Raw genomic sequence first — 24,276 nt, forward strand, 5'->3', positions numbered from 1 at the left:
CAAGAATCTCATAGAATTGGAAAGTTACAAGGATCAATATTCTAATTTGACTATTTTCCACAAAAATTTTATGGGTTAGTTGGTGGAGGGTGAGGTTTTGATCCCATGTCTGTGGTATTACCACTTAGATTTTTATCACCATTCCCTCATTGATGTAAATGGATCGGATTCAGATTGAATTAAGATCATATTTATATTGACCCAATAAGAAATTTATTAGACCTGGATCTGATCGTTTTGTCATTTTAAGTTTAGACACCCAATCCAATATGATATTTATCATTTTCGATATGATTTGAAAATTCAATAATTTTGGATTGATCTATTCCAACTCGATTCATTTTAATAAAAGTTTGTGGAGAATGTTTTTCGTTGGGTATCAATGGGTGACACATGACACCCATGGATCCGAATTAGACATGGAGATTCAATCCAATTCGTCCGAAAGTAAGTTCGGTGACTCGATCACAAATCAACCATGGATTCAGATCTCGGTTGGTCGAAAAAATAATGGGTCAAGGACACATGGTAGAGCCGTTCAATCAACCAAATCCCAATAATCAGGGATTAGATCAAAAGTTATTAAAATCTTAATGAGGGAAAAATTTCAAAGAAGAAGGAATGTATGAAGATGGGATATTGACTAAATACAATCCAAAATCACCAATTAAGATCTCCTTCTAAATTAGATAAGGGTAAAATCGATAACAGGATCTAAAGAAATTCTAGGGTTTCATATCTATAAATAGATGAATAGACGTACTAAAATGTATGAGTTCTCCTCCTTCTAAATTTTACACTATTTTTGTAATAAGGTTCTGACTTGAATGTCGAAGAGATATTGTTGCAGGCACACACATGGGCACAAGGACAAGAGATCACGAGGTATCATCACAAATCTCAAGGTAGTGCAAGTTTTTTGCATCTACAAAAATATATATGAAATTTTAAATATCTTATATAAATAAATAAAATATAAATATAAATTGTTTATATATTTTAAACACATTATTGGATTGGGTCACCATATCATTGGAAGATGGTAGATCCAAAATTAGTTTGATAAGTTATTGGATAGGTCCTTATCTGAACCCAAATGTTTGATCCCGATCCACAGATTTTGGATCCAAAAGAATCATATTCTGGGTCTAATCCGATTCATTGACAACCCTAATTGTTGCAAAAGTGTGGGCTCTTTATCAATATAATTAACATTAGAGGTGTTTTATTGATAAATCATCTAGATTTTAATGAAATTTGGATCATTTGTGGTCCTAAATGGTTAAATTCTTATTAATTGTGATTAGAAGAAAAACACAAATTTACTAGGGATTAGGTTAATTGTCCTAAAAATTAAAATCAACCTTCACTTTGTCAACCAACAAAAGCATAACTAGTTCAATGTTGAAATCAAACCAATACAAGGTCTGGTCTTGGCCTTGAAACATTGACATTTCCAAGACAGACCTATAGAGTTGACATATTCACATGTAGTTAGGTTAGATCCACCTGATTTCCACTTCTCTATAGGAGCCTTTTGTATTATTATTTTTTTATTTTTATTTTTGGTGGGTAGTATGAGACTTTTAATGGTGGGACACACCAATGTAACCATACAATAAATTGTGTGCACCTATGGGCAACTCATCTATTCTCATTAAAAGATGTTTTGAACTTAAAAAACCTACGTCATCGATGCTTCATTGGGATTTGTATTTAAATTTGAGAGTTCAATGACTTTTCATTTTCAAATGTGGACCTTTGTTCATGCTCTAGATGGTCCTTTACTACATGTATTCTTTTCCCATACACATACAACCAAATATATATATGACATTTAAAAACATGATTGGGTGTAATGTGGATGTAGAGCATAAAATTTTATGAACTATAAAAATAAATAAAAATAAAAAAAATGAAAAAATGTTCTCTATTTTGATTATTATTAATTTTTTTTTAAAACTAATATAGACCATGAACACTATGGGGAGTTGATATTTTTTAACCCATTTTTCCTATAACTCTCAGTATCTAATATCAATGGTCGAAGGTGTGCTCCATCATCAAAATGGTTACATCCAATCCTATAAATTTAGGAGAGCAAAACAAAAAGTTTTTTTTTCTTCCAAATTTGATCTAGACTATGAGTCTAAGAGGATTAAGTTGTTATTATTATTATCTTTTTCAATTTGATGTTATGTGGATGGTAGAACAAGAGTTACAGAAAATCAGGATACAGAGGATTCGCTCCCTTTCACGTAATCCAAATGAGGACCTCGATCTAGATTCTATATGATCCTTCAATCCATGCAACCTTTTCCAAAAAAAAAACTTTTTATTTTGTTTTATTTTTACAAGACCTATAATTTACAATAGACAAGCATCAAACCGCCAAATTTAAAATTCAAACCCAACATTGAATATATATATATATAGGGGACGGTTCAGCAACCCTAAAGTTTGCCAAACATGATGCCAAACATTTTTCAAAACATGGGTTAGAAGCTTTGGAATGAGTTGATTTTTGTGAGGATGATCTCTATGATGAGGAGATCATCCTCATAAAAAATCAGCCTATTCCAAAATTTCTAACCCCATCAAAAGTGATTTACAAAAATTGGACGATCCACAATTCTTCAACTTGTAAACTAGGGTTAGAAGTTTCAAAATGAGCTGATTTTTTGTGAGGATGATCTCTTCACCATAGAGATCCTCACAAAAAATCAGCCTATTCCAAAATTTCTAACCCCATCAAAAGTAATTTACAAAAAATATTTGGCACCATGTTTGACAAACTTTAGGGTTGTCGAGCCGCTCCATATATATATTAATTAGAATTTTAAAATTTAATGCTCTATGTTTATTAGGGGTGCAACTTGGTTTGGTTTGAGGTCAAATTGGAACCGAACTGACATAGGTCAGTTCCACTAAACAAGAACTAGAACCGAACCAAATTCCAATGGAACCAAACCAACCTAAACCGAATTAAAGTTGGTTTGGTTCGAATTGATTCCACGGATTACAAATATTTTATAAATTGTAAGTAATATTTTTTAATGAAAAAATAAACATAAAATTTCATATAATAAATCTGTATCTATCCATAAAAAGACATTAGTTTATCCATAAAAGATCATTAATCTATGTACTAACTCTTAAAATAATTCATAATAATTATTATATATATTGTATAGGAGTTTGATTCTCGGTTTGATTCAGTTCTATACAAGTTTGATTCGAGAATCGAACCAAATTGATCGGATCTCCATTTTTGTAATCCGAAATTGAACCGCAACTTATTCCAAACCATCCCAAAACTATCGATTTGGTTCGGTTCTCGATTTGAACCGGACCAAGTTGCACCCCTAATGGCCATGTTGCACCTGCTCATGCTTTTGGAAGCCACATGATACATGATTGCATCCCACACTCACAAAGGCGACAACGTTACATATCATTTGTTTATGAATTAAAATAAAGGTAAAGAGGTACTCAATAACCTAAGCTCTTATTAAACCAAGGAAAAGCTTAATTTCCACTTCCATATTAACAAATCCATTTGATTAGAGATTTCAAAGTTACCATCATTCAATATTGCAAGTGGAGGAAACCTCCTAAGCCACCACCATCTCCACAATCTATTTGCTTTGACCCACCCACCCCACTTCCAACAGCATTTAAATAGTATTCTATTATATTATATTATATAATAAGCACTCTTGTTAAGTGATATAAGATCCTTGACACCACCTCAAAAGATTTCCTCAATCTTGGACCCTCCACCCTAGAACCTTCTCTATTCTCCTTTTTAAACAAGAGTTTGACTATCCTTACTAAGTTAGTAAGAATTTCATCCTTACTAAGGGTTGTTCGACTCACCTTGTGACTTCAAAAATATGATCTGATGCTTCAAGGTTGTGAGTACAAAACTCTATGAATTTTTTTTTTTAAATTCCAAAATAAAGTGACTTTTCACTTTTGAATTTTAATTTAAATTCGTGAGTTAAGTGGAAGTTCAGCTACCTGTCCATTTTCAAAATCTTGGATCAAACTCAAAATAAATTATTTTTTTAAAATTTTTTTCTTTTGAATTTAAATTTTTCAATGAAATCTAGAGGGTTATGATGTTTGATTGCTAATGTTACAATTTATGTGAGTCAAATGATCCTTAATAAGACATAAAATCTTAACTTAGTAGGGAAAGTGTTTTTCTTTAAATAATATCCCACATCTCTATGTGAGCCCACCATCCCTTGTTTTCATTCAAACACCCCTTGAAGATCATTTGTTGTTCATGCCTTGGTGCATTGACTTTCAATTTTTAAAGTTATTTTGTTGCTTGATCCTCCTCCATCTTGACTTTTATTATAAATAAGACAACTTTAACAGCTTCATCTTTCCTCCATTCAATATTTTTCCCTTTTTTTTTTTTAATATATTTATTTATTTGGGTTTTTTTTTTGAGGAAACTTTGCTTTGCTGATGTGTAGTACTCTATAAAATTGGCAGACAGACCCATGTGATGGTAGGCCTGAGTGAGCCATGGACAAGTATGCCTATTTGTCCACTTTTGAACTGAAATGAAGCCCTTTCATATGGTCAACCTTAGAAGCTTTTTGAAAGTAAAACCTTAAAAGTTTTAAAGGTAATTTAGACATACCTTAGTTAAGAAGAAATTATATCAAAGGTTCAGAAGTTTTGGGAAAAAATTATGAGTTTAAAAAAAAAAAAAAAAAAGAACAGAAATAAATCAAACTCTATCAAATAAATCCAAGTTTTTATCCATATGGATATGGAAGAGGTGGGGGGGAAAAATAAAGGGTTTTGGAAATGAGAGCTATTATTGCCGCACCAACTTTTACTAATGCCACACAAATTCTTATATAGATCACCAAAAAAATTATGCACAGTTGGTGTAACGTTAGTAAAAATTGTTGTGACAATAGCAACTCCCTTGGGAAATTTGTTGATTTTAGGGTATTTTGATATTTGTTTGTTAGACTCGTGTAAGATCATTGCTTGTATGTCATCAATTTAAAAACAAATTAAGGGTATTTATAATATTCTTAAAAAAATATTGGGGGTACATCTAATTAGCTAACTTCTAGTTATATAATTCAATAATAAAATACATATAAAAAGAATATCATAGTTGTATTTGTGCTGGCTTGCTATAGTGTTAAATGGTGTACCCACTTTACATATGGTTAAAAGATGAAATAGGAATTGTGGGGAAACATATCTTGAGAATCGTATCACGAGTTTTAGTGACAACCATCCATTAATCTTTCCTATTAACATCTGATATGATAGTTTGGATAGACCTTATCTTTTCATTAAGTCAAGATCTCAATCATTTCTTATCTCGAGAAGATTCATGTCCATAGTAACAAATGAATTTTTACCCTCCGTGATTCTTGCACCGACCCAATATTTACGACAAAAAAAAAAAGATGATGACGATGACGAATAAACATCAACAACCCGTACTATACTTGAATCTTTTGTAGAGATATCAAGCAACATGATTTTAAAAGTCATTAGAGACCAAGATGACTCGCCCAAATTATTGTTCACAAACAAGACCAGAAACCAAATTGGGCTTAAAAATTGTTCAAGACTTTGATGAGTCGACCAAGTTATCTAGATATCATTGATGAATGGGACTTGGAACAAAACCAAGATTTAAAACCATGGCACACAATCTTAGCTAGATAGACTTAAAGCGGTTGCTTGCACTTATAACACAACCTGACTAACCGTTCCATTGCGCGGTATGCCAGCCATCAAGCAAGCACACTTGACATGGTTTGACATATTCAATTACGCCCACCACTTTGAGCTATCACCAGCACTACTAAGACTTGGCCTTTATTCCATCCCATCCAACAGTTGTTGTTCCCACATTGGCAATTTGACAAGATTGGGGTGGCCATCAGCTCTTGACCTTTTCTCATTTGGTCATTGTTGTATTTTGGACCAACTTCTTGCTTCATATCCCCATCTAATATTTATTGTGTTGGTTCCAAAGAAGAAAATAATTTGAAGTTTCTTTTGTATCTTTTGAAGGCCGCTATCATTTTGCTCGAATAAAATCAGTAAATATAATTCATTGTGCATTTTCATAGAAAGACCCCTTTTCAGATAATATGATTTTGTGTTAAAGAATGAAAAATATTTGTCAATCTAACACTTTGGAAAAATATTTTTCTCGTTGGGGCAAGGATATTTTTACATTTTTTTTTTCTCTTGATTGCATAGTCACAAAATTTTAATAAAACAATTTCTCGATTTTCTTAAGACCATTTGCCCAAAAATTCTTGCCCCTTATGGCAATCTTAGTGTTGTGTCTCCTGCAACTCCCGACGACACCATATGATTATGGCCATGTTAAGTGCGTCAAATTAGGTTGAAAATATATAATTTGACAGTCTTAGTCACCATATTGCTAGTTGAGAATGGATATAATTGTTAGAAAAATGTGGGATTTATCCTATAGTTTGAATGGAAGTGGAAGTGAAAGTAAAAGCAAAGTAAAAATAAAAGTGAAAGTAAAAGTGAAAGTGAAACTAAAAGCAAAAGTGGTTTGTTTTTCAAGTTGTGTAAATTCTTTAGTCCCACATCGGATAAAAACAATTAAAACATGTAACTCTTATATGGAAGCTCTCACATAGTGTAGTAAGTGTGAGAGAGATGAGTAAAGCCGACGTGCATATGAAGGCTCATGGGTTCCAAAAGGGATTTGGACTTATTAGTCCGAAAAAATCTTAGTGCGTGTGTGCTAATGTGATGCGCGTAGAGGGAGGGTGCAAATCTAGGATTTAAACCTCATGTGGGTTAATTTATCCAGTGAGTTGAACTCAACGAGTTACAACTCGTGAGTGTTCTAAGAGTCACAAGTGGTGTCACAACTCTATAAATATGTGTGTCTATTTGAACAATTACAACCCAATCACACTTTTCACAATCTTGGTGACTATCCAGAAAAACACTTTAATTCTATAAATTCTCATTTGTTCCCTTTCATTATTTAATTTTTGAGTTTTTTATTTGCTTCTATTTTCAAGAGATTTCTTCGTGTATCCTTGAGAGTACAAAGTATAATTCAATGTCAATTGTACGTGTAGTCTAAGAGTGTTGCCTTGTACACGTGTGGAGCAATGTATCCTAGGAGATAGACATTTAAAAACTGTTAGCACATCACAGGGGAGAAATCTATCTTAAGGCTATTATTGTGTCAAATCAAGCCTCGCTCATTTTAATATTAAAATAATTTTTTTTACTACATTTCTAATTTATTTTAATATTGTATTTCACATCATTTATTTATTTGTTTTCTCTAATCAAACATCACAAATATAACAATCTTAAGATTGATTTAATTAATATTTTTGTGTGAAATAGATTTTTAGAAATGATGAATCCTCCAATGAACCGTCCTCCAATGAATCATCATAAGAAATTCGAAAAACTTGATGAGTCTGATTTCAAGAGATGCAACAAAAAATATTATCTTCCTTGACAACATTAAATCTAGTTAAATTTCTAACTAAAAATGCCCCAATTCTACAAGAGAACAAAATAGACATGACTACTTTTGCTGCTGTTGAGGCTTGAAAACACTCTAATTTCTTATGACGAAATTACATCCTCAATGGATTGGACAAAACACTATACAATGTATACAATACAATTCAAATTGCAGAAAAGTTGTTGGAATCTTTAAATAAAAAATACAAAATAGAAGATGTTGAAATGAAAAAATTAGTTGTTGGTTGATTTCTTGATTTAAGATGATAGATCCAAGGCTGTTATGAGTCAAGTCCAACATCTTCAAATCATCTTGCATAAAATTCATGACAGAATGTATGATAGTTAATGAAACTTTTCAGATGGCATCCATAATTAAAAAATTACCACCATTGTGAAAAATTTTCAAAAAATATTTAAAACATAAACATAAAGAAATGAAGATGAAAGACTTTATTGTAAGGTTGAGGATCGAAGGAGATAACCATATGAGAAAAAAAGGGTTAGGAATCACTCTATGAAATCTAAGGCCAATGTTGTAGAGGATAAAAAACCTAAGTTAAACTTTCACAATAAAATGATAAAATTCTCTAATCAAGATAGACAAGATCCTAAAGGCAATAATTATAAAAAATTCAAGGAAAATTGTTATGTGTGCAACAAACCTGAACATTAAATAAATGATTTTTGCAAATGCAAAAAAAAAAAAAAAAGATTCATTAATGAATAAATCCGCCCAAGCCCAATTAACTAAAATAAAAAATCTTACTATAGTTATTTTCGACATCAATCTTTCCGTAGTTATGTATGAAATCTACTTAGTTGAAAATATTAGGGAATGTGAGTAGACATAAAGGCTACTCGACATATATGTTTTGATAATTTTTTTTTTAGAATATAAAAAAATGAAACATAAAGACAAATTGTTTAGGACAATGTATGACTTTAATAATTAAAGGTAAAGGAAATGTTATGCTGAAATTTACTTCACATAAGAATTTGACTTTGAATGATGTGTTGCATATATCTGACATGTAGAAAAATCTTGTATCCGGATCTTTACTTAATAAGAAGTGCTACAAATTCGCTTTTTAAATCTGACAAATTTATACTTGCTAAGAATGAGATGTATGTGGGCAAAGGGTATTTGACCGATGATATGATTAAAATAAGTGTAATGATTATTGTACCAAAAATTTCTAATATTAATCAAATTAAGTCTTCTACTTACGTACTTGAGTTATCTTATTATAGTATGGTAGATTAGGACATGCTAATTGTAGTTTTTTAAGATTATTGACTAATTTAGAATTGTTGCCTAAACTCATTTTTGACGCTAATCATAACTATGACATTTGTGTGGAATCTAAGTTTTCAAAACAATTTTTCAAATCTATTAAAAGAAATTCCGAACCTTTAAATTTGATACACAATGATTTTTGTGATTTAAAATTTATTCAAAGTAGAAGAGATAATATTTTTTTTATATTATTTTTATTGATGATTGCACTCAATATTGTTATGTATATTTAATAAGAATCAATGATGAAGTTATGAAAATATTTATTAAATATAAACATGATATTGAAAATCAACTCAATAAGAGAATAAAAGTCTTAAAACGGACAGAGTGGTGAATATGATTTATTACCTTTTGATGAGTTTTGTACTCAAAATGAAATTATTTATCAAACAAAAACACCATATACTTTTTGACAAAATGAAATTACTGAAAGAAAAAATCGAACATTAAAAAAAATGTTGAATGCGATGCTAATTAGATCTGATTTACTACATAATTTGTGGGAGATTTTTTTTTCTTTTCGCAAATTACATTCTTAGCAATATACTACACAAGAAAACTAATAAGATGCCTTATGAATTATGGAAAGACAAAATGCCTTCGTATAAATTCATGAAAGTATGAGGGTGCCTAGTAAAAGTAACAGTTCTAATTCCTAAAAGAATCAAATTATGATATAAATTATTAACTGTGTATTTATTAGTTATACTAATAATAGCACATATCATTTTCTTGTACATAAATCAGATGTGACAAATGTGCATCAAAATATAATCATTGAATCAAGTAATGCAATATTTTTTTGAAAATAAGTTTCCTTAGAAACTTGTAACTGATGTATGTTCTAATAAAAGAACACATTATAATATATTACATGATGATCATGATAATAATATAGATTATAATGATGAACCAAGGTGCAATAAGAGAGTAAAGATCTCTATGTTATTTGGTCTAGATTTTCTAAATTATTTGTTAGAAAATGAATCTCAAAATTTTAAGGAGTCCATATCCACACAAGAAGCAATATATTAGAAATAGAATGTGAATGGTGAGATTGAATCTCTTATACAAAATCATATATGAGAACTAATAAGTCTTCTACTAGGAAATAAATCAATAAGTTGCAAATAGATCTTTAAACGAAAAATGAAAGTTGGTGTTTCCATAGATAGATACAAGGTAAGACTTGTTGTCAAATGATTCAAATAAAAAAAGAAGGTTTAGATTATTTTAAAGCGTATTCACTTGTTATGAGAATAATATTTATTTAGATGTTAATAACAATTATTGCTTTATATAAACTTGAAATACATCAAATATATGTGAAAATAGTATTTGTAATAATGAACTAAATGAGGAAATTTACATAAATAATAAAAAAGGTTCATTGTCAAAGGACAGGAAAATAAAGTGTATCGACTTGTCAAATCGCTTAATAAATTAAAACAAACGCCAAAATAATGACATGAAAATTTTGACAGTGTTATTATAAATAATGGGTTAAAAAATCAATGAAAGTGACAAGTGTATCTACGTTAAAAATATTGATAATGCATGTGTCATTTTTTGTCTTTATGTGGATGACATGTTTATTATTAGGACTAATAAGAATATCATTAGATCTATTAAAAAAATATTGACCAATAATTTTGATATAAAGGATTTTGGTGTACTTGATGTTACTCTTGAAATTAAAATTACAAGAACTTCAAATAGACTAGTTTTGTTTCAATCACATTATATTGAAAATATGTTGAAGAAATTTAATAAGTTTGATATTAATTTTATTAAAATACCTTTTGATTATAGTAATAATTGAAAGAAAATATTGGTCTTAACATATCTTAACTAAAATATTCTCAGATAAAAACAGTTTAATGTATATCATGAATCGTACAAGACTGGATATTACTTACTCGATTGAAAAATTGAGTAGATATATAAGTAATCTTAAAGTTACTCATTAGGAAGTATTAGTTAGAGTTTTAAAATACTAAAGCTATACTCTAGACTATGAATTGTATTATATTAGATATCCAACTGTACTTGAAGGATATAGTGATGTCAATTGAATATTAAATTCGGAAGAGTCAAAATCTACCAGTCGCTGTGTATTTACACTTGGTGGTGCAATCGTTCCATGAAAATCTTAAAAATAAATGTGTATAACACGTTACACACTGAAATTTGAATTTATTGTTTTAGATAAAACAAGTTAAGAAGTAGAATGACTTCACAATTTATTAGAGGATATTCGATCATGTGAAAAACCTGTACCTGTAATTTGTGTACATTGTAATAACCAATCATCTATCACTTGGGCACATCATTTTGTTTATAACGGGAAGTTATGATATGTACATCGTAGATACTACATCGTTAGACAACTACTTTTAAATGAAGTTATTTCTATTGATTTTATAAAGTCTAAAGAAAATCTTGTGGATCTACTTACTAAATGTTTGTCTACAGAGTAAATATATCATACATTGAGGAAAATGGGATTAAAGTCTATATATATATATGAGTTACCTCAATGGAAACATAACCCAGCGTTAGAGATTTCATGGACAAGGTTCAATAAGAAAACTGATTGTGAGTGACTTAATCGATAATACTTAAAAGATTTTTCTTTTACTTATTTTTGTGATACATTAAGTGTTGCTTGCAGTGAGGGTTTAAGATAAACTAAGCTTTTAATGATACATATATCTTGTATTTACAAGTAGGGTACAATAGGGTATTCTTAATATGATATTACCAATGTGAGTATAGAATTAGATCGATTTTATAAGAATCTTAAAAAGTTAGATTCTTTAGAGCACTTATGAATCTATAATTGTTCAGGACCAAAATGAACACAGCCGTAAGAGCTTAATGTGATTGAAAAAAAAAGTGTGAAATTTGTTGTCTTGATTTACATAAAAGACTGAATAATTTAAAATTTATGTTCATTGTTTAGTCTAGTAAATCTAATAAGCTTTACTAAGGAAAGTTTAAAGCTAAAAACTACTTCTTTTGATGCATTACCTTTCTTATTATATTATTTGTATTTTTAGAATGTTTTATCATATTCTTTCTCTAATTTTGACTTTCTCCATTCATGTGGGGAATTGTTGAAAAAATATGGGATTTATCTGATAGTTTGAATGAAAGTGGAAGTGAAAGTAATTTGTTTTTCAAGTTGTGGTGTAAATTCTTTAATTTCATGTCGGATAGAAACAACTAAAAAGTGAAACTCTTATAGGGAAGCTTTCACGTAATGTAGTTAGTGTTTCACGTAATGTAATAAGTGTGAGAGAGATATGGGTAAAATCCACACGCACATGAGGGCCCATGAGTTCTAAAAGGGATTTAGACTCATTGATAAATAATAAAAAAACCTTAGTGTATGTGTGCACATTGGAGGTGCAAATATTGGATTTAAAGTTTATGTGGGTGCAGCTGAAATGCTCACTTTTGCTAAAAATTTGTTGGGCCTCTTACTTTAATTAATTTATGTTGAGTTCAACTCGTGATTGTTCTAAGAAACACAAGTGGTGTCATAACTCTATAGACATGTGTGTCTATTTGAATAGTCACAACCCAAGCACACTTTTCACAAGTCTTGGTGATTGTCCGAAAAGACATTTTTAATCCTATAAATTCTCATTTGTTCCCTATTTTGCATTATTCAATTTGTGAGTTTTTAATTTGCATAGTGACCCTTTTGTTTTCAAGAGATTTCTGCATGTGTCCTTGAGAGTACAAATTGCGATACAAGTTCAATTGTACATGTACACTGGGAGTGTTGCTTTGTACACGTGTGGAGCGTTGTATCTTAGGAAACAAATGTTCAAAGACTGTTAGTACATCACATGGGTGAAATTTGTTTTAAGGCTACTATGTCCAATATAAACCTCGGTCATTTCAATATTAAAATAGTCTTTTACGATATTTATAATTTATTTTGTTATTTTATTTCACATCATTTTTTGTTTATATTGTCTAATCTAACATCATAGATATAACAATAATTTGAACATTTCTATTATGTTTTTCACATGATATACGTTTCTAAAATACTTTGATTAATTCTAATTATAATGTAAATTCTAGTACAAGTTAATATGGGAAATAATTTTTTTTAATATTTATGGTTTAATGTAAGGGTTAGGAACCTTAATTTTCATCAAGAATCATTACATGGAAATTGTAAAATTCGATAGGCCAAGGCCTACTAATTTTAGAAACCGAATTTCAATAGCCCAAGGCAATAGAAATTTTTTTATGCTCCCTAGATTTAATGGCTTCGAACTATCGAATTTCTCCCATCCTCCAGTTTCAGCACATCGAAAAAGGAAAAAAGATCCGACAATGAAAAATTTGATGCCTTAGGCTGTCAAATATGGGCTTTTTTTACGTTGTGAATGGAAACTCTTGGCCTTCTTTCTATCCTATAATAAAGTTCATTAGATCAATCATTTCTATCAAGAATGCACACCCTTTTGTAATGGAGAGGGGGTGGAAAAAGGTAAATTAATAAAATGACAAATATGGCCACAAAATTCTCCGATTCTTTTTTTCAAAAGTTCTCTCAATAAGGGATTAGTTGATTTAATCAGCGAATTGAAAAATTAATTGACAATTTATCGATTAATTGTCAAATATGGTAACATTTTTACCCTTCACTCTCAAAATTTTATTTTATTCCACAGTCAAGTGTCTAGAACTAAACCCCGAGGGGTTGGCTCAATGGCAATTTTGGACCGATAAATGGTTAATGCCCGTAGTTCATGAGTTCAATACCCAGTATGAGCATTAATTCCTTAAAGGCCACCCGTGAGGGTGCACCATCACTTCCCTGGTGCGTGAGATGTGCGGACGTTGCACGTGCCCCGGGACTAGTCCTTGGACAAGATTATGGTCTATGGACTGGGTAAAACCCAGATACGGCCCAATCCGCTTTCTATAGGGATATCCGGTTATTCAAAAAAAAGAAAAGAAAAGTGACAAGATCAAGATAGGGTTTTTAGGGTGGTTGAAAATGATGGGTAAGAAACCCAAAAAAATCATTTGTATAATCCTCCAAGTTTTCCCTAATTTTTTCACGAAACTTTCCCGAATTTATCCAAATTAACTGATTTGAAACCTTGCCAAATAATTACTGAATCCGAACTTTGTTACTATGATGCCAAATCACTGACAAAGCCTAGATCGATCATAGGTTGACGAAATCACATGAATGTGTGAAATTAATCAACCCATGTCTGATTTTTTTAATTTTTTTAAAGAAAAATAAAAAGAAAAAAGAAAAAAAAGAGGAAAGGGTTTCTAAAAACCCATGATAGGAAAAAAGATCCATAGTTGTCTTATCTTTGTGGGCTTTGGGCTAAGCCTATATCTCAAGAAAACCTAGTTACCTTATTATGAAGTTGAATCTAATTTGAGCCCATGCCCAATAATCTGATTCTAAGCTATTCAGACCCGACCAATGTGAATCTGATTAGAATTTCCTTGATTTGGCTAGATACAAACACATAAAAAAAAAGGTGCCACAAGTAGTGTAAAACTTTTTTGAGATAATTTACATTGATATTTATAAACTTTTCTCCATCCCATGTTTTGATAGAAAAAGTATTTCATTACATTTGTAGATGATTACTTGGGATATAAATATATCTATTATGTGAGAAAATTTAGGTTGTGGATGCCCTCGAGATGTACATTATTTATGTTAAAAATTAATTATATAAAAGATCAAATTCATGAGACGATCATATTAATAAATCGGGCCTCTCGACCAAACACTTAGAAAACTATGGCATCCATGCACAAGAGATTATGTCAAGTAAACAAATTGCTGACAATGGTAGTGAGAATGTAGTTCCGTGTTGGGGCACAAGCTTTGCACACAAAAGCACGACATGGGCTCAAGACAAGTTGAGTGGTTCTAAGGTTTTGGGACCTTTTGAAATTTGATGTTACATGTGATTTTCACTAAAAATGAGTATTTGAAGAAGTTTCAGGATATTTTGGGCTAAAAAAATTAAAATAGGGGTATGCCATTAGCGGCATTTTGGTTATTTTTCAAAAGAATAATGTTGAAGTGACCTCAAGATTGGACCTCACATCGAACACCCTGACATGAAAGTGTATGGGAACCATAGATGCTTTTCCTTGAGATACAAGTGAAAAGCATCTATGGTTCCTATCCACTTTCATGTCAAGATGTGAGATATGAGGTCCAATAAAAGAGTGACAAGTTCATAAGTAGGGGTAATGCAAAATGCGGTATCTATAACAATTTGCTGGACCGACTAGTTGCACTTCACCTAGTATTAATTGCAGCCCATTGTTAGGATGTCAATCCAAAGCAAATTAAAAGTTTCATGATCTACAAAGAGTAAAATTATGTGTGGGAACACCCACTAATAATGTTTGGCATAAACGCAACTTGCAAAAAGCCCATATTCGATGGACCAAGGAGTCTAATTTTTTTTTTTCAACCTGTCTAAGCCATCGAATCGGGGAACATAAAAAATTTCACCGGCCTTAGGCCATCAAAATTCTGTTTCTAAAATTCGTGGACCTTGGCCTGCCGCATTTTTCAGTTTTCACATAGTGAAAATTTGCACGACCTACCACTAAATATGGGTTCTTATCTTCGATATTAGTGCAAAATTCTTTCCGGTATAACAAGTAGGGACAGGATTAAAAGAAAACAAAAAAAAAAAAAAACAAAAACAAAAAAAAAAAAAAAAAAAACCTTTTATTTATTTATTGTTGGAGTGCAATTGGTCCTAGGTGATGTGCAACTAGTTGGCCCCTAATTTGTTCCCATCAAGAATGAACCTAATTTTATCCCTGTTTGATATAGTGGCCCATCAAGAAGATTGGCGAAGGGACGATATAAGTTTTTGAATTTTCAATGTTCAAGAGATTTGTAATTGTATATATATATATATATATATATATATAAGAAAAGCCTATTGAGATTTGTATTTCTTTTTGTGATCTAGAGATTCATAGAAGAGATGAATCATATAACTTATTATTGAATGAAAAATAATGTCCTAAAGTATCCTCATTAAATTAAACTAATGTATTTCTCTTGTTTGATTATTTTTTTAATCTATAAAAGATAACCTCTCTTACCTTAAGTAAATATGAGGTAGGACAAGACAATGGAAATTCTGATTGGGTGCCATATTCATTACAAACTACTTAATATCAATCAGGTGCCATCAACAAGCACTTCGTCAAAATTAGCAACAAAAAAAAAAAAAAAAAACATGACTGCTCAAACCGTCGAAGCAACAATTGTTCTAATTTGAGTCGTTGTTAATTTGCGATAAACGAAGACAATAGTTAAAGTGTCGGAAAAAACAACTGCTTTTTGACAATAAACATAAACCATTGTTCTTAACTGTCGTTTTAATGGATTTAAAACTAAAAAAATTCTTTTTAATAGGTAACAACTGTAGAATCATTCATTTTTTCTTTTTGTTTGCCCACTTTTTCAATAATAGGGTAGATGGCATGGAAGATCAATCAAGGTACAATAAACCATGGAAGAAGATAACTCCAACAAAAGCTGCACCAACGATTCTCCACCACCCAAAATCCATTTTCAATTTTTCTCCAAAAACGATTCTAAGATCTGGGAATCTTTTTTTCTTCAATTATTTTTTTATTGTAAACCTAACCTCCTTTAAATGTACCAGAATACTAGGCAGATTTACCAAAACATGCACAACTTTTCAATTATTTACCAAAACGGTACTCTGTAGCAATTAATTCCGAAAACGGTAAATTTACCGTTTTCGAAATTAATTTATTTTACCAAAACGGTAAAAACAGTAATCCATTATTTTTTTCTTTCGAAAATACCCTTTTATTAATTTTGAGTGAAAATACCGTTTTGTCCTCGTCTCTTTCATAAAAATTTCTGTAATTTCAGTTGTAATTGTTTCCTTCGAACAAGTGCAGTAAGAAATCGAAAACGAAGAGGTATGACCTCCCTCTCTCTCTCTCTTCGTTGGACAGATTTAGAAAAGGAATGTTGCAAGTTTCCCTCTCTCTCTCTCTATCTCTTTCCGTTGTGAAAACGTGTGAAACTTGCAAGTTTCTCCGTTTTTATCTCTCACTGTTGTGGAGATCATGAGAATAGTTTCGATCTATCTCTCACTGTTGTGGAGATCATGAGAATAGTTTCGATCTATCTCTCTCTCTTGTGAAGATCGTGAGAAATTTGAATCGAAATTGTTTGTGTATGTGTTTTGGGGTATTCGAACCCTAGACTGTAAATTCGATTAGGTACAATTAGGATTTGAATTTTTAGACTATTTAGGATTGATGTAAATTTTATCATTAAATGACTAATTTTTTGGATTGATTTGGATTTGTTAGAGTTTCATGTTTAATGTTGACTTTCTAGAGTTGTATTAGATTTTTAATGTTTAAAGAAATGCAATAATAATTTTTTCATTATTTAATTTTATTAAAATTTTATAGAATTTTAAATTATAAGATGATATTTTTCTCATGAGTTAGAACTACAATTATTAGTGTCTTAGAACTTGATTATTGTGTTGTATTTAATCTATTCGATATATTACTTCTTAAAGGTTCGATAGAATGTGTACCATTTTTTCCTAGTATTTTTATAGATTTTCCATTTTATCATAAATAATCTCGCTCTTAGTATGAAAATACCATATGTATGAAGTCACCGTATGTAGTCGAGATGAGATTATTTTGAAGTTAAAATACTTGTATATAATTAGCTATCCATTGTTGAGATAGATATAGAAAACGATGCAGACGTTAATGAGATGTTGTCTGGAGTACCGGAAGATTCCCAAACCATATACGTTTTCATCATGAAATCTCGACGCCTTGTTGAAATGAAAAATGATACCAAGCATATGAACTATGAATTGTATCCTAGTCTTTCATTTTGAGTTCGATCCCAATTCAAATATTTGCCTAGGAAAATATAATGGTCATAATATATGTGAAGATGGTTGATTAGTACAAATGAATTTTAGTTTTAAGCTAAGATACCTTTTTAGGAAGAGTAGTTCATCTTCTAAAAAGGAGATGGTTTCCTTAGGTTCACATTTCTTACAATTCCTGTCACCATCTTGATATTTTTAGCGAGATTAGGTATCTTGTTCTTGATATTGTTAGCGATGGACATTGCTATTGGCTTTTTGTCGATATGATTTCCCTTTTGGATGTAAATTTGGCATTCATTATTTTTGCTACACATTTACTCTACTTCTCTTACCTCTGTCCATGTTGAAGTTAGGATATTATTTGTTTTAATAAAAATCTGTACGTCAGGAAGAAATAAACATTCACAATGAAATTGGACACTTCGTAGTGTAACTTTGAAGCTTCACTTATTGCTTCAACCTTCCAAAATTAACCCCACCAAGCTTGTGAGTAGAGGGAAATACGACTGACTTAAGTTGAGCTTGAGCATAAAACTTTTGAGGTCAATGCTTGAGTGTTGTATGGGTGTTGGCACAAATTCATAATCTATTTGGAAGCGAGTATTATCCAAGTCTTATGTTCAAACAGAAACAATAGTAGTGGTTTCTTACTTGTAAACCCGTGCAAACATCCTTAAAATGTTTAATTGCAGTACATACCTCATGTTTTACACTCAAAGTGTCATATATTTAATCAGTTTGCGGACAAATTTCTTAGTGGCAATAATGTGGATTTATGCCCATCTCCTCACCATCAGTGGGGCCTATAAGAATGCACCTTTAAATAGTCAATAGAGTTACCGTAGTGTTCGTGATGGTCTTATAGATGGTGCTCCATGGTAAGGCTTCCGACCTTTATTTTTGTAACTGCTCTGTTTTTGTTCTCTATAGCTCTAGATTTTGTTAATTTATTGTTGTTTTGGGCAGCACTTGCATTGTTTAATATGTGATTCAGTTGTGTGTCCATATATGATATGTTAAATTTGCAACCAAGATATGAGATCCAATTGTGTATGGCGGTACATGATATTTTTTATTATATAACATCCCATGGTATGGACGTACGATTACATATTACTAGGGCAAATCCTACCCACCAAATTCGTGTAATATACCTATATGCATGTAAGATAGCAATTTTCTGATTTCTGAAATATGTATAAATCAGTTCTATGTTTTATTGATTTAAGATACATGTATTTTGTCATACAAGTATATCACGTACAAAAAATGGTGACATAGGAAGACAATGAAAAACCTTTGAATGGTGTCTTCTAATGTACACCTAACATGTAAGGTCTATTCTACCTCAAAATTTTCAGCATGTAACCAATAAAAGGTGTTGCTAAATTTTTCTTCAATGCATTTATTTATGAAATGTCGATTTTTCCATTTATACTAGCCTTACAACATTGACTAAAATAGTTGTGATCTAATGTCAGAAGTAGCCTTCGACATTGAGTAAAATAGTTCTGATCTAATGTCAGAAGGCTCCTTCTGACATTGATAAAAATAGTGCTGATCTAATGTCAAAAGGAGCCTTTTGACAATGAATAAAATAGTTCTGATCCAATGTCAGAAGGCTCCTTCTGTCATTGACCAAAATAGTTCTGATCTAATGTTAGAAGGAGCCTTCTGACATTGAGTAAAATAGTTCTGATCTAATGTCAAAAGGCTCCTTCTAACATTGACTAAAATAGTTCTGATCTATTAGATTTTTAATGTTTAAAGAAATGTAATGATATTTTTTTCATTATTTAGTTTTATTGAAATTTAGTAGAATTTTAGATTGTAAGATGATATTTTTCTCATGAGTTAGAACTACAATTGTTAGTGTCTTAGAGCTTGATTATCGTGTTGCATTTTATGTGTTTGATGTATTGCGTCTTAAAGGTTTGATAGAATGTGTACCATTTCTTGCATATATTTTTATAGATTTCCCATTTGATCACAAATAATCTCACTCTTAGTATGAAAATACCATATGCAGGGAGAATCTAATAAATGGATAAAAGGAAGATTTCGTTGATATGCTTTTACGATGGAGAGATCGTAGACCCATTTGGCGGGTTAAAGTATAGTGGTAAATGCAAGAATAAGTATGTTGGACGTGATATTTTATTTAAAATATTTACCGACATGATGTATGAAGTCACCGCATGTAGTCGAGATGAGATAAATTTGAGGTTAAAATACTTGTATAGAATTAGCCCTCCATTCGTTGAGATAGATATAGAAAATGATGCAGATGTTAAATAGATGTTCTTTGGAGTACCGGGAGATTCCCAAACCATATACATTTTCATCACGAAATCTCGACGGCTTGTTGAAATGGAAAATTATACTAACCTTATGCATACACATAATATATTTGAAAATAGGTATGCGACATCATGAACTCGTATCTATTATAGGAAAAAAATTATTTGTTGTATTTTATTTGTGGTTGATACGAATGATTTACGATTTTACACATGCAGAAGGAAAAAATGTTAGAGCCGATTGTGGTCCCTTCGAAGTTGTTGAAAATAGAAAGATGTGCAACTAGGTTTGTTATTTTCTTTAATTTTATTTTAAATTAAGAACTTGTTACAGTCTAAGTTATATCGATGCGATTCATCTCTAATTATTCTTTCAATCCCATTTACAAAGGAATGTTGAAGATGATCCTATTTCAACAAATCCAACCAAGGGATGCAATGATACTAGGCGAATTCCAGATTCATCACCTATTAGGTTAGTATATGAAACTAGGCATACGTTAGGGCGATTCGAACCTTAATATAAATTTTCCATGAATTTTTTATTCATATTGTTTTGTCTACAGTAAAGTTGGGAGTTCAATTTATCCACCCGCGCATCGAAATATTCCAGATTCAGATTCCTCTAATCCAGACCTATGCGTCGATATTTCAGGATGTTCAACCCCTATGTATGTTTACTCGTATTACTTTCTTCAATTAATACTCTTAGAAATATTTTTAAATTTGGCACATTTATGTTTAGGTACAATTTTCCTTCTACAATGAATTGTCTGTTTGATGGTGGGGATGTTGATATGGATGAGGGTGTTTGCTCTTGTAGAGAAAAAAGTAAATTCTTTGAGTCGCGTAATTCATCCGAAAAGAAAGTCTCGGAAAATAGTTCATGCAGTAGTTCCGACGCAAGAGAGGCGTTTTGTTGCAACGTAGACATGGGATTAGATTTTGATAAAGGATCTGATGGTGTTGAATCTGACAATATGTGGGAAAAAGCTTATGATGAAGGATACGATAGCCCATATTTTGAGGAGGAATTTATTGAGTTTTCTCTTGAAAATCGTTTTAGAGGAAGGATGGAATTAAAAGTTGGAAATACGTATGGTTCAAAAAATTTGTTTCAAGTAACTTTGAAAGAGTGTGCCATATTGTCAAACTTCCAAATTGAACCCATAAGGACTTGTCACACAGTGATCTCAGCCAAGTATGCTAACCAAAGTTGTCCTTGGCGCATTCATGTTACTAAACTCCACGGGGTTCCAACTTTTGAAATAAAGAAGTTAATCTCTAATAATACGTGTGCATTACCAACACGTGGTCGTGACCATAGGCAAACCAGTAGTCGTTGGATTGTAGTTCGAGTAAAGGCGACTTTGAAGGAACATCCCAATATGACACCTAGCCAAATTATCACGTATATTCAAAAACACTTTGGTGCTACAATTTCGTATCGTAAGGCATGGAGGGCAAAAGAGTTTGCTATATCGGAATTGGTTGGTTCATGGGACGAGTCATATCGTATATTACCATCATATTGTGCAGAGTTAATGCGTGTTGATCCTGATGCTGTCACTGTACTTGTATGTAGAGAGGAAGATATGTTTGCGAGATTTTTTTGGAGTTTTGGTGCTTGTATTAAGAGTTACAGAAATAACATAAGAGGTATTATATCAATTGATGCAGCCCACCTAAAAGGTAAATACCGTGACCAACTCTTAGTTGCAACTGGCTTAGATGGTAATAATAAGGTCTTCCCAATAGCCTTTGCGAACGTCGAGAGTGAAAAATATCGATTCTTGGTCATGGTTTTTTCGAATCCTCGGAGATAAAGTTATTGGAATTGAAAGTCGGTTCGTATTGATATCTGATCGTCACCCAGGCATTCTGGAGAGTGTCCCTATTGTATTTCCCAACGTCATCCATGGGTTTTCTTTAAGACACCTATGTGATAACTTCGTACATGAGTTCAAGGACAACGTTGCCAAACAGAAGATCTGGATGATGGGAAAGATATATAGCATTCCAGTATTTGAACGTGAGATGCTTGAGTTGCGCGACACTCAACCCAAATATTACAAATGGTTAAGTGCCATCGATCAGAAAAAATGTACTAGAGCTTACTTTCTTGCCAAACGATATCGCATGATGACGACGAACATATCTGAATGTATGAAGAAGGTTATAAAAATTTAGAAAGGGAATTTCCGATTACAGCTCTTGCTCATGCAACACATACTAAGTTGTTTAATTATTTCTTTGAGCGGTCTGAAGAGTGAAAACTATTCAAAGATCAGTTGACTCCTTTTGCTTTGCGTGAAATTAAGAGATTTGATATTCCATCAAAATATGTGGATGTTCGTCAAACTGGAACGCATATTTACGAGGTTGGTGTACTTAAAAATAAATATATTGTCGATCTTGGAAAGCTGAGTTGCACATGTCATCGTTATGACCAGCTTGGTCTCCCATGCCTTCACGCCATTTCTGCCATCAAGCATAGTAAAATGTCACCGTATGATTTCTCAGAGGATTGGTTCACAGTTGATCGATACAGAGAAACATACAAGGATTCCATCAATCCCACGGTTGATGAAAGTCAATGGATTGTTAGATATGATGATGTGACCGTATCCCCCCCAGATGTTGTAATGCAGCTCGGTAGGCCAAAGAAAAAATAGATTCAAAAGTCAGTCCGAGAAACATTTATATTATCGATGTGTGGAAATTGTGGACATGGTGCCACAATCGTAGGAGATGTGTGTACCCTCCTACTTCATAATTGAGGTTGGCTTCTACTCGAAAAATAGTTATGACTATATTTTTGTACAATCATATTACATTATGATTATGGTGTAAAGAGGATCCTTCTGACATTGTATAAAAGACATTCTAATATAATGTCAAAAGGATCCTTTTAACATTGTATAGAAGACATTCTGATATAATGTTAAAAAGATCCTTTTAACATTATATCAGAATAATTGTATTCAGTGTCCGTATGATGAAATGTAGAAAGAGATATTTTGAGAAATAATGATCTTTTTATTTTACTTGAGGTGTCCATATGAATCATTATGTAAAAATTAGTTTTTTTTATGAATTCAATGTCAACAAGATCTTTCTAACATTTTATTTATTCATTGCATTCAATTGTTCATAGGATCAAATATTTAAGAATTTATAAATGGCTGACCATCTATTTCTTTTCGGTCAATGAACATGTTTAAACAAATTTATATGTTCTTTAGTCAATGAACTTGTCTAAATAATCACTTAGGCATATGATTTTGATTTATTTTGTAAAATTATAAAGATGTTTAAACAATCAATTGGATTATGATGGTCCATCATTTTGTTTATAGTATGAAGAATCACTTGTACGCGTTTTGCAAACATGAGCTTATACTATGTTTATGTATATTTGATGGCTAAATTTTGAACATTATTGTGCAGGTATATTTGGATGGCTAAATTACTATGTCGTATTTATTGGACGTAAGCCTGGAATATACTCTACTTGTAAGAGTGTCATAGGTATGTCGATCGTTATCCCGGAGCATGTTAAGTCATTTAAGACCTTAGAAGATGCTGAGAAAACACTTTCTTAATGATCAAGTTCGTGGTACTTGTCTGAATCAAAAGAAAAATGACAAGTTGGAGGCTTGTGGGATGTCTTGTGTTTTGGTTGGTATTAGTATGGTTTTATTAGCAGTTATGTTGTTAGGTTTTTATGTAATGTGATGTTATTAAGAACAACCTTTAAAATTGTAATTGAGCAATAACAACTCTTTTTTGTTTAAAATGGTTGTGAATGATATAAGTAGATGTTTTACCCTTCCAAAAAGTTAAATAATATTCAATGAGATGCCTTTATAGAAGGTAACTTATAGAATTTTTTTTAAATGATGATACGACCACCTTCTGTTTTACATAATTCTTGAGTTACTAAAATAAATCTTTATCTCTATATACCATATTACATTATCTAAAGAGTGATTTGTGTCCCTCTCTCCATTCTTTTATTACTATGACATTGTCTCGTATCTTTCATAATGAAATTGACATGATTTTAAATTTGAGTTATAGGTTTGCATTGTCATTATCACTTTATTAACAGAAAAATAATACGTAATTACAACAGTTGAAGTGGGTTATATTAATAAACTTCATCTCCCATTTCAATAGTTGGGTCGTGTTAGTG

General features: G+C 31.4%; 1 protein-coding gene across 1 annotated transcript; it reads left to right on the plus strand.

Annotated features, from left to right (window-relative positions):
• Nucleotides 1-20,842: 20,842 nt before the first annotated feature.
• On the plus strand, nt 20,843-23,683 carry LOC147384579 (uncharacterized). The gene is made up of 4 exons (XM_086424958.1): nt 20,843-21,812; nt 21,955-22,253; nt 22,370-22,733; nt 23,529-23,683. Exons 1-4 carry the CDS (start codon nt 20,843-20,845, stop codon nt 23,681-23,683), a joined length of 1,788 nt encoding a protein of 595 aa, XP_086281084.1.
• Nucleotides 23,684-24,276: the final 593 nt, after the last annotated feature.

This window comes from Akebia trifoliata, chromosome 15, assembly GCF_017979445.1.
Source record: "Akebia trifoliata isolate Shusen 1 chromosome 15, ASM1797944v1, whole genome shotgun sequence".
Taxonomy (NCBI): domain Eukaryota; kingdom Viridiplantae; phylum Streptophyta; class Magnoliopsida; order Ranunculales; family Lardizabalaceae; genus Akebia; species Akebia trifoliata.